The 11863-nt window shown below is 37.4% G+C and overlaps 1 protein-coding gene across 1 annotated transcript; it reads left to right on the top strand.

Moving 5' to 3' along the window:
* The first annotated feature begins 6536 nt into the window (after positions 1 to 6536).
* Positions 6537 to 9758, top strand: LOC141961003 (beta-1,3-galactosyltransferase 2-like). Its single transcript, XM_074907454.1, has 3 exons — positions 6537 to 6598; positions 7228 to 7244; positions 8881 to 9758. The coding sequence occupies exons 1-3, from the start codon at positions 6537 to 6539 to the stop codon at positions 9756 to 9758; spliced, it is 957 nt and encodes a 318-aa protein (XP_074763555.1).
* The last annotated feature ends 2105 nt before the right edge of the window (positions 9759 to 11863 follow it).

Raw genomic sequence — 11863 nt, 5'->3', positions numbered from 1 at the left:
AAATTCATATATGCAAATAAGATGGGTTTTTTAATACTCAGAAATTATTGGGAGTTGTGTTTCACACCTTTTGTTTAGGCTATCTGTTGAAGACCCAGACACCTGATGAAAACCTAACCACGGAGGAACAGTTTTAGGTCAAGCAAAGAAACTGGACAAAGACTAGTACCTGCTGCCATCAGTTTGATGCTAACATTGTCTGTTCACTAGCTGCCTGAGCCTAAAATACATGGAAAAAAATGAACTGTTGCTGTAGTTCCAGACAGTGTCATTTTCACCATGGTCACAAGATGGCATCATTGCAAAACCCTTCACCTCAAGTAAACTAGAAAACTATTTTTTATGTAGGAAACTCTTATCTATTTTGCTATTGCTCAGACATGTAAGAGAGTTTATAGCTTTAATACCAGCAACTATGTTTGCTTTTAAATTATTATATGAATTTATGTACTTGTGTATATCTTTGAAGTGTCAAATATCACCTGTGATGTAGCGTATAAACAATCAATAGGGTGGTTAGTGCTCTGCCTATAGTCACAACGGCTGATCAGAAAAGGGCCTAAGTGACTATAATGGAAACTACAACATTTCTGTAATCTATGTTAAAGCATTGCGAGCTTACTGAAGATACTCACTGCTTTGTCACAAATAAGGGGAAACTGCTCACATCATTGGATGAACTGCCAAGGATCTAATGTAAGGGTGCTTGTCACTTGTTAGTGAGCAGGGCAGAATCACTGGATAAGGAGCTATGGGGCAGATGAAACTACCATGAGGAGATTATATAAATGTCTATAAAACCAGTCTCAGATACCACCTTGCAGTGGTTTCTTATGAAAATGAAATTCTATATTGACCAGGGCTTCACCGTGGTTTGGAATAATGTACTAAAATGAGGTTATGACTGGTAAAGTGGAAATTATCTGAGATCATGAGAAACAAAGGTAGAATGTTGGCTAAGCTGATCAGCCACGTGGAAGTGGGTCCCAGCATGGAGCAGGTCACAGGCTGTACCTGTTATTGCAATAGCAGATCATGTGCATCAACCACGTAATAGTTACAAAAAAGACAAATGTTTTCCCAGAGTGTATGAAGTAATGAAGTAATCTTTCTATTCCGCTCCTCCAGTTCTAGGTTTCACCTGAAGTAATGAGTCTGCTTTATCCTTTCAGGGAGATATAAATCCATAGGAGAGAACTGAAGAAGAAGAATAAGAATGGTTGGAAGTTCAGAAAACGTCAGAACTGGGGATATGTGAGGTCTGAGAAGGTAGAAGGTAAAAGTTACCAAATGCTCTTCACAGAGAAAAAGAATATTTATTTTCAATTTTTCAAGAAGTAATGAATTTTAAGTGTAGCATGGGAATATCAATTTGGATTAGGGAAATAGGCAGAGTAATGAGGCATTAAATAGATGCTTTGGAAGGTTATGGGGCCTAAATTATTTAAGTACAGATTAGAAAGATACAAGCAGACGTTTGTCAGAAATTACTTGGTTAAAACTGATAGTGTCCTTGTTAAGGTCTCTTTTTGTTCAGTTTTCTGTGGATATCTGTACACAAACAGCTTAAACTTTCATTATTCAACCTCTCTCTCTGTTCTACCTAGATGAATAAATATATTCTGTTTGCATCTGCCAAAGAACCTAAAACTACAGAGGCTGTCTTCCTTCAGAATGGCTCTGTGGTGTTCAGCATCTTTGCTGGTAAGAAGTAGTGTCATTTTCCTTTCCACTAGAATGGCATTTTCTAAGGGAGACTTAGGAAACTGGGACCTTCCATAAATTCTCACGTGATCCCCTTAGGTATGAATTAATTTTCTCCTATCTGCATATTATTAATGATTTCTGAGAATACAATATATTTTAATTAAGAAAACCAGCAGACATAAGTAGTAGAAGGATATACTTCATATGTAAATTAAACATAGTTCTCGGGTCTACTTGCTGGATGTGACATAGGAAGAAAACAAGGTTTAATAGCCGGGCAAAGTTTTGTTCTTACCGACAGAGGATTTGCTGGCTGACCTTTGATGTCACTGCTTTTTCCCCTTCCCATTTCCTTCAGTGATAATATGTAGCTCAATGGGCAATCTGGCATGCTTCTGTTAGACCTTCATCTATCTCTTATCTCTTCACTATGACAGTTCTTTCTGGAAGAAGACTTTTAGAGTCAGGAACTGGTTTTTATGTTTGTGGGTTTGTGTTTCTGTTTGTTTTGTTTTTGACAAGGGACTGTTCTGTTTTAGGTAAAACTGCAATATCAAAACAAATAAAAATATTTTAAATATTTGAGAGAATTCCTGTTTTTTCTACTCTCATAATCAGGGAAAAGAGCTAATAGCTTATTTCATTAGCATGGTGCTTATGCTTATGTGAGCAAAAGTACTATAAGGTGCTTATGGTATGTGCTTATGTGAATGTAAAAAGAAGGGCAAGTACAATAAAACTTATTCTAGGAGGCTGCATTTTAGGTTTACATCTCTGTTTTAAAAATTATACTTTCTAGCAAGACACAATTAAATTTTCTTTTAAAATGAAGCATTATATCTCAAAGCATACAATATAGTTGAAGTAGCTTTGACATACTATTCTGGCAGGCATTTTCAGAAGCTGGAGTCTCTTCTCCACATGCATTCCTGTTTTATTTGAGAGCAGAAACATCTTAGGTTAGCACTGCTTAGCTGTATACCAGGAAGACTTATTTTTATTTTTCCAGTGAATGATACTATCTTGATAAAGCCATTTATCAGACTACTGGGTAAATAATATTTTATGACAGATATGAAATAGAAACATGAAAATAGCAATGTTTTTGTTTCTAGGTCCAAAATTCAGAGTTCATGCTAATCTTAACTGTCTTCAACTGAAATAATGGTGTTGGCCACTTCTGAATCAATGACATATTTGCTGTCTTTATTTTTAACAGTTTCCGTAACAGTTCTGTTGAATTTAACTGCCATGAACCAGATCACACCAGACAGCATTACCAAGATCATCCTCTGTACTATGCTCCCAAGAACATCCTTGCTTGTATTTCACATAAAAGACATACTGTTTTCTTCTAACAGGATACAGTCCATTATCTTTGTATGAACTCTGCATGCCTTAGAACACATTAGTTTGACTTGGCCTTGTCTGCCTGGAACTTTGTTCTAGCTTTTTTAAGCTGTAACAGCAAATTGTGAAGTGATTTGGTTCCTATTATTTGATCAGTTTTAGCTTTAGTTTAGCTTTCCATAAGGTGTTATAGCACCTAGGTTTATAGTAATTTTCCTTTATTTCTGCAGCAGATAGCTGTTCTGTGTTGAGTACCTGTTTATGACCCTAAACTAAAAGTAATACAGAGGTGTGTAGGTATGGGATGATAACTGAGAAAAAGTGCCACCAGTAGTTAATTACTTACTACTATAGGGAATATCAATTTAGTAGTTAATTACTTACTACTATAGGAATGCACCGTTGGGAGCTGGGTAAAACTGGATTTGGCCATAACAAAGAGAACAATGAGGAAATATCCAACATAAACACAACAGGCATAATAAAATCAGTTTCACATGGAACTAAGAACCAATGAAGAAAGAGGAAAGAGTTGTATTAGAAAACATATGGAAATTAGCACTAGTAGAGTATTGGGTAGGTAAGACACTTCCATCATCATCAGGATGTTCCTTCTGGTAGAGAATGTGGGGAACTGACAATTTGCCACAAACCCCTCTCCTCCTCCTCCACCTCCTTCTTGAGAAAATCTGACACCACTGACTCAGGATTCCACCAGCAGGGCATTAAAAAGGTGAGAATGACATGAGAGAAAGGGGGGGGAGATACTGGGGTCTGTGTGTAGAACTATTTTTCCTTCCCCACCCTCCCCCTCCCCTGCCTTTCGTAATAATTAAATTAAATTGTAACCATTTTTTTATTGGATGGTTTTGTTAGACTAAAAAAATTCTTGGCTCTACACATGCAGTGTGTTCCCTTTTAGACCCATAACAAATTTTTACATGTAAGAATTGCACTTTGCTTGCATAAAATCAGGGAATTTTGCTGTTTACATGTGATTAAATTTTTATCATTCATATTTCTGTGTGTACTTTAAGAAAAAGTGATATAGCAGCTATCTAGCAAACCCTAGGATAGCTGTTGCTATTAATTTCTCCTATAAGAATATTTAAAATTCTATAGTGCACTTATGTAAAGAAAAAGAGAACCTAAATTTCTTCATCAATTTTTTACATATTCCTGATTTAAAAAAAAAATAAATATTACAAATGTTCCAGTGAGAAAAGTAACTATTGTTTCTTGCAGAAGTAGCATTTTGATGACATTAACTCAATCTAGGCACAATTTAAATCAGAGAAATACATATAGAAAGATTTTACAGAACACTAGAAAATAAATGTCTGTTAAATTGATTCCATACGCTCATTACATACTTTAAAGTCTTATTAATATACTTCTTCAGTGTTGTCTTTAAAGTGCTTAATTCCCTCCACAGTTTATTAAGCGGTTTGCTGTTCAAATTGCTGTAATCATTGTAAGAGAAAGTGGTGTTAAAGATATACAAAGTCATTTGTGCAAAATAAAATCTTATTTCAAATCTTGAAATAACTAAGTGCAGATCTTCCCAACAATGCATACCAAGACAACAATTTCTTTTCCTCCCTTCCCTCCACCATTGACTCAACTCAAGCCTCGGCAGTACATTTTTGGATGAGTTTGAATGTGTAAAACAACAGTAGGATTGCCTGGGTTCTCTGGGATGCCAAATGGTGCTGGTAAAAGTGAGTAGAACTAGCTTTCTGGTTGTTGTGGGCCTTTAAGAAAGTGGGGTTTTTTCACCTGTAACCCAATAATAAATTAGTAGAATTTGCTTCAAAGACAGAAACTGCAGTATCACTGCATCCTTTTATAACCACTAAGAGCAAATGTCACCAAAATGCCCAAATTAATCCTCCAAATATTGTGGTACATAGGTTTGAAATGAAATACAGGCTTCAAAAAGAAGGGTGAAATTGCCATGGATTCATCTCACTAACTCCATGGTCATCCCTGGGACTGTACAGAACAAGCAAGAGTTGTGGATTGGGACTTTTTGTGATCTCGTCTTCACAAAAGATTGCGCTCTCTTCTGAGCCAGGACTGCAAGGAGATGGCAAAGCACTGAGCAGAGTTGCTCTCCAGGAGAGGCTGACTTTATTTTAGGTGGGTGCATCTCCTGCTCTTCTCTCACTCCCAGCTCATCCTTAAATGCATGTTTAATCACTTTGACTAAAACTCAGCTTAAATAAATTGAAACAAAGTAGTCAAGATACTGTGATCTGTTTACTAACTGGCAGTTTTATATTAAACCAGCTATCTCATGCTTTCTGGTAGCCTTTAGTTTGCAACTTCAAACACATGTATCATTTTCTCAAAGATTACTTTGAAATTGTCATTTGTATGACCACCCTGAAAGGGCTGGACTTTAAAACTCATTAATTCAAAAAGCTGAGAAAATATCAAAGCATTGCTAGAATGTGAAGAGTTTGTCTTATTTTGAAATTCTTCTAGAAATCTGGGATGAGATAGGGTAGAATTAGAACTTGGTGAGGTAGATTTTCACTCATGAGCTATCAAGTCTCTCTTTTTTAAATAATTAAGACAAATATAAACGGGGGGGGGGGGGGCAACAAAAAGTACCATATTCATCTCCTTCCTTTTTTTCTAGTTCCTCTTATGTCTTTCCCTACTCCTTTCTATCTTCTTATTATTCTAATAAGGTTTAATTCTGTCTTCTCACAGGATATCTAATGTAATGTTAAATCCTGAATGTAGTTAATAAATGCATGTGTATGTGAATAATCAGTATGTCACAGAGGCAACAATATATACAGTGGCCATTATTCCAACTTTGCTACACAGCTGGTTTTAGAAAAATAATCTTCATGAATTCTAATTGCTTTGGTTCAAAAGTATGGGTAATTATTGTGGGTAAGAATTTATTTTCTGGGAAGAATTTTTGTAGAAAAGGAGAATTGTATTTTGAGAGCTTCTTGGCATTTTTAAAAGTTGTAAGCAAGAGAAACTATGTTTTTTCAAATATATGTACTATTTACTGTTCCGCAACATGAATTCTGGGCTGATCTTGTAATAACTCTATCAAACTTGAAACAATAAAAGTTTTAGCTGCCTGTTAGAAAAGTCTTAGAAGTTCCTGTTCTTTCCACAAGGGAACCAGGATTTCATCTAACAGAATTGCACTGTTAAACCCAACAGAAGTCAAAAAAGACTTTGACAAAATGTTTTTAGTTTATTCAAGAAAATTGCTGTGCATAAGTAGACTTGTAACATTGAAACTTTTGCTCTCGTAGTTTCATGTGCTGAAGTTTTCACAATTCAAATAGCAGCAAAGTAATTGGTTGATACAGAAATGCCTCACCTTCTGAAGTCATACTGCCTACATTCTTTCTTACATTGCTTTATATTTACTTTCAGTTTTGGATCCTGGTTATTTAAAATGTTAATATGTCAAAATACAGAGTTTCTAAAGAGCTAAAAACATGAGAAAGAAGATTGCTAGAGCTAAGCCATTTACTCACTGTGTTCTCAATAATCTACAGGAGTAAGATACATGCAAGCCACATTAGTTGAACTACTGACCAGTTTAGATAGAACATGCTTGTGCCCTTTTGCTCTCAAACCTAGAGCAGCTGGATTATTTCCCGAAGGAACTGTGGCCCTTGGAGAGCTCACACTGGAGCACATTTTTGTGAACAGGAGGAGGAGAAGGGAAGGACCTTAACCTCCAGTCCACCCTCTTCTGCTGCTGGGGGGGCAGGTAAAGAAGTTATGTTGAGCCAGGAAAAGATAGAGGGGAGGTACTGTTTTAATTTTGTCTTTTTCACTATCCAAATGTATTTTAATTAGCAGTAAACTTAATTAATTTTTGCCAAGTATCTAGTAAGTGATGTCCCTGTCTTTATCTTGACCCACAAGCTCTTTCATCCTATTTTCTCCCCTTGTCCTGTCGAGGAGGGGGAAAGTGGGTGAGCAGCAGGGTGGATGTTTGAATGTTGGCCAAAGGTAGTCCACCACACAGTTGCATTCAGATTAATCAACATCTATTTTATCCAGATTAAATTATAATTGAGCATAAATTAATTTCTTAGTTTACATTCCTATTGCAGATTCTAAAATGGTTAAATCCAATATCATTTTTAGACTGTCTCTTCATTGCTACAAGTGACACAGGGTTTCTTCCCTTTCAAATAGAACGGTGAATGTCCTGGTGCATTTTCCTTTGTGTTAATACAGAATTCCTCTGGAAAAGACTTAGGACAGAAGCACAGGGGCCCATAAGCTTGTCCTCAGGTTCTCTGTAGGAACAGAGATAGGATCCCTGACTCTTTCAGTCCTAAATCTGCCATTTCTTTTTGAAGCAGCAAGAAACTGCTGAAGAACCTGTTCCAAAAGTACCATGGCTGTATAAGTGGGATGGATGTGCACATTCAAAGATGATGGTAAGAACTGTTGAATTTTGCTGTTTGATTGTGAGCTACATGTTAACATCTGTCAAGTAGTGTTTTGGCACAGAGAATCTGAAAAACCCTTACTGTACTTTTGCTGCTCACTTTGGAATACATGTTACAGAGGTAACACGTTTACAGAGGTACATGTTTGCAGAGGTGGATGCTGGCAGGGGACACTTCATATCATGTAAGACACCTATCTTTTGATGGCTAAATGTGCCTCTGGAAAAGCTACTTCTCTGTCTGCATTAACATTTCATATAGCCTAGGCAGTCACTTTCAACTGTGTATCTAACTATTAAATGGTCAAAGGTACCTGCCAATAGGTTATCATAGTAGTCTCCAAGGCTGTGAATCCGTAATCAATGATAAACTTTCATTAACTTTGGATTATTCAGTTACACAATAAACTTTTTGTAAAGCTTACATGAAGTTAAGCTATCTTTCTTCTATTTTTATAACCTAGAGGGGAGTGTTGTAGCAATTAGAATAGCAATTACAATCTTTACTTTAAATGTGTATCTTTTTAGCATGTTTTAATAAATGTATGCATTTGAAATAGAATATATATTCTACATTCTACCATACCTCTTATGTGTTCAGTACTGTTATTAGTATTGAAAATAGCCATGTGGAAAGAATGACAGTTATTTTTCATATATGTATAAAAATATTAAAAGATTGACTATAATATTGGATTAAATTCACATTTATTTTTTATATATATTTAAATATACATATCTGAATAAGTTCTGTTCTGAGAAAATTATTATTTTCAATACTGTATTTGTTTAGTTTTATTTATTTCTTACTGTATTTATCTTAGGAAGAAAAGCCTGAAAATGAAATAATTAAATTTTAACAATTTTTTTGGTTTTGCTTCTACAATAATCTTTGCAATTTAATCTAAGATAAAATCATGGAATACTTTTAACAAAAAAATCCCAGAATTTTGAAGAATCAAAAGCCTGCTGATTGCTTTTATCTTCCTGTGTCAATGAGGAAATATTTACGAATTAACTGCTCTTGTGACAAAATATCTGTCCCATTAAAAAATAGATTTTTGTGCATTCTCTCAAAGCTGCCAACATGAACTACTGTAGTAGATTCTTCTCCTCTCCTTGGGACTGCACCAAGAGAAATGTTTTCCTGATTGCCTCCATCTCTTTTACAGCAATATATTTGATTTCTTATTTTTTGAATTCTGGTAACCTTGCTGTTCTAACTCAAAGTAAAGTTCAAAACAGTGATGACATAGAAGAAAAAGACACACTTTTTACCAAAAGGTATGATAATCTTCAGACGGAAAGTGAAAATATTTAACATAAAAACATTACTTCAAATTTCAAACTATTATGGAGAGAAAATGGAGAACTATCAGCTGAAAATGAAAAATTTGGGAATAAAACCAGATCTACCTCAAGATGGTCATTTAAATTCATTATTAATGAAAAAGAGAAGTGTAAAGATAAAACACCTTTCTTGATACTGCTAATAGCAACTACAGCTGCTGAAATTCAGCACAGAAGTTCCATCAGAAAAACTTGGGAAAATGAAGCTGTGGTTCCAGGAGTTAAAATTGTTCGGTTGTTTATGCTGGGCATTGAGTGCAAGGGTTCAAATGAGGTCCTACGGACAGAAAGCGAGCAGTATCATGATATTATTCAACAGGACTTCCTGGACACTTACCGTAACTTAACTCTTAAAACTTTGATGGGCATGAAGTGGGTTGCCTCTTATTGCAGTGGAGCAAGGTTTGTTATGAAGACAGACAGCGATGTTTTTGTTAATACAATATACCTAATAGAAAAGCTCCTTGGGCCTCTTTCACCTCCTCCACAAAATTATTTCACAGGCTGTCTTATGAAAGGGCATAAGCCTATTCGGAATAAAAATAGTAAATGGTACGTATCAGAAGAAGAATATCCAGGTGATAAATACCATCCTTTTTGTTCAGGAACTGGCTACATCTTTTCTGGAGACCTGGCTTCAAAAATTGTCAGTGCTTCTGTAACGATAAAATATATACATTTGGAAGATGTTTATGTAGGGCTCTGTCTTAATGCAAAGGGAATACAGATAGTACCTCCACCTAGTCCTTCATTGTTTAACATATACAGGGTCCCATTTTCTCCTTGTCTGTACAATCGTATAATTACAGCTCATCACACTGGGACATATGAGCACGTATTCTATTGGGAAACACTGCAAAAGAACCGCCACACATGTCAGACAGAACAGAAAGGCCCATAGCAGAGAGTCCTTTCTTCCTTTGACAGTGGACAAAACAGCAGATATTTACTTAGAAACAGAACATAGATGAAGTGGTAACTTTCAAGGTTCAGAGACATCCTGAATCAAGGGTAAAGTTTTTGTATTAGGTTGCATTCAAAGCATTTTTCTTCCATAAAGCAAGTCTTCTCTGTTGACTGAATGCTGCTTGGTACCTTACTTTGTTTTGGATGAGGCACCAGTTAATTTTTATACTGTTTTAAAATATGGCAAGCGATCATATCAATATACTGAAGAAAAAGCAATGAAGATGCCATGAAACTTAGTTTTTCTTTAACAAGTAATAATGAGTTAATGTGTTAATTTTCCATTGCTCAGATGTAATTAGTCTACGTACCATTACATTTACTGAGATGGCATTTCAGCATGACAGAAGAAGAAACATACATTATACCCTATGCTGGTGAATTAGTGATAGAAATGTGGATGGAAACTGCTTTTTCTCAGAAAATCTAATATTAGCATTTGCCAGATCTCTATCTGTTGGAGAACAGCTTGCAGAGAGCAAGGCCATGGGTCTGTGCAGGAGCTGATTGCAGCCATCTGAGGTAAACAAAGGAAAAAACCCAGGGTACAGTTATGCTTACAAAGGACTGTTATGTTAAAGAGAGAAACTGAGGTACACAATGGCCTTGAGTGTGATGGGAAAAACAACCCTGGGAAAAAAAGGCAGGCCAGAAGAGGGAAGATGTTGTGACATACCTGAAATGCCACAAGGGGCTGGGACATTATAATGTAGCCTTTTACACGTATCCAATAGATTTGTGAGTGATATGTATGATTCTTGTAGGGTGCTTATATAAGGGGTGATTTCTTTCAATAAAATCGAAGCTTGCTCTATCATTCACGTTGAATCGGCTGCTTGCTTCCTCCGTCCTCCACAAGTGGCGCACCGAACAGGGTTACCCGAACTCTGCTTTTCCACCGAACGGAACCTAGGAAGCGGCGGGACGGACTCGGAGTAGGAAGGCAACGCTGCCACCTCCTTAGTGCCAGCTGCAGGTGTTCACTCCGAGAAGGGCTACCCCAGAAAGGCCGCAGTAGGGGACTTACCCAGGAAAGGCCAAGGAATTAAGGAATTAAGGAACCTGGTCGTTGGTACTTGATTGGATGTTAAAGAAGGTCGTTAAGCTACACGGTCCAGCATTTTAAGAAATTTTTGCCCGGGCAGGAATATTTTGAACGAGAGGTAGTCCTAAAACTTTTTGCTTTCTAGAAAAGCGGGGAATAAATCTGATAAAAAACTTAGCCGCACTGATTGGTCTGGGCAAGGCTAAGGGACACTTTAAAGAACCAAATTTATTGTTTGAAGAAGCAGAATGGTGTGATAATCTTTTAGACTCTGATGCTGTAAATCCTGAAAAAGAATCTGGACTGTCTGGTCTGTGTCCTCCCTTAACTGAGAATGATCCGTAGGTAAAAGTGAGGCAAAAAAAAAAAATTTTGGTGCAAGGGAATATGGACATGGCAAGAAAAATTCTTACTCCTGTAAGCTATGAGCCGAGTCATCAGCCACGTTGGGAGGAACGGCATTTTTCTGTTATTAAAGATTTAGAGAAAAGCATTAATAAGAACGGGCTGCAAAATCTCAGACTACGACAGCTGTACTGGAGGCGATGGCTCGGGGATATCGACTGGCCCCATAAAACTTGGCTAACACTTTTAAGAAAAAACCGGCATTCACGCCGGCACAGTACTCTATCTGAAAAACCGAGCGTGTACATCTCCGTGCTCGGCGTTCGGAGCTGGCGGCGGCGGCCCGGGGCCTCCCCGACCCCCCCGCCGCGGAGCGGCCGCCTGCGGCTGAGCCCGGCACTGCGCGCTAGGCCCCCCCCCGCCAAAAGCGGCAGGGTTGTGCAGCACAGGCTTTAGATGTTCTTAATGGAGTCCTCGTATGTGTAATATTTGTCACTTTATGTTGTGAGTGATGAGTGTCAGGAGCTCCTGTGTGTAGTCGTGCGATTGTGTGTGTGTGCGAGACGCGGCCGCTGCAGCTGCGGAATTCTCCGGCCAGGGAAGCGGCCGCCGAGGAACTGCAGGGTCCTAGTGCCCGCCCGCTGGGTCAT

This window comes from Athene noctua, chromosome 5, assembly GCF_965140245.1.
Source record: "Athene noctua chromosome 5, bAthNoc1.hap1.1, whole genome shotgun sequence".
Taxonomy (NCBI): Eukaryota; Metazoa; Chordata; class Aves; order Strigiformes; family Strigidae; genus Athene; species Athene noctua.
The sequence above is the reverse complement of the archived record's forward strand: the minus strand, read 5'-3'. Positions and strand labels throughout refer to the sequence as shown.

What these genes read in the sequence shown, in the direction of transcription:
- LOC141961003 (XM_074907454.1), top strand. Translation starts at nt 6,537, where the DNA reads ATGAGAAAGAAGATTGCTAGAGCTAAGCCATTTACTCACTGTGTTCTC.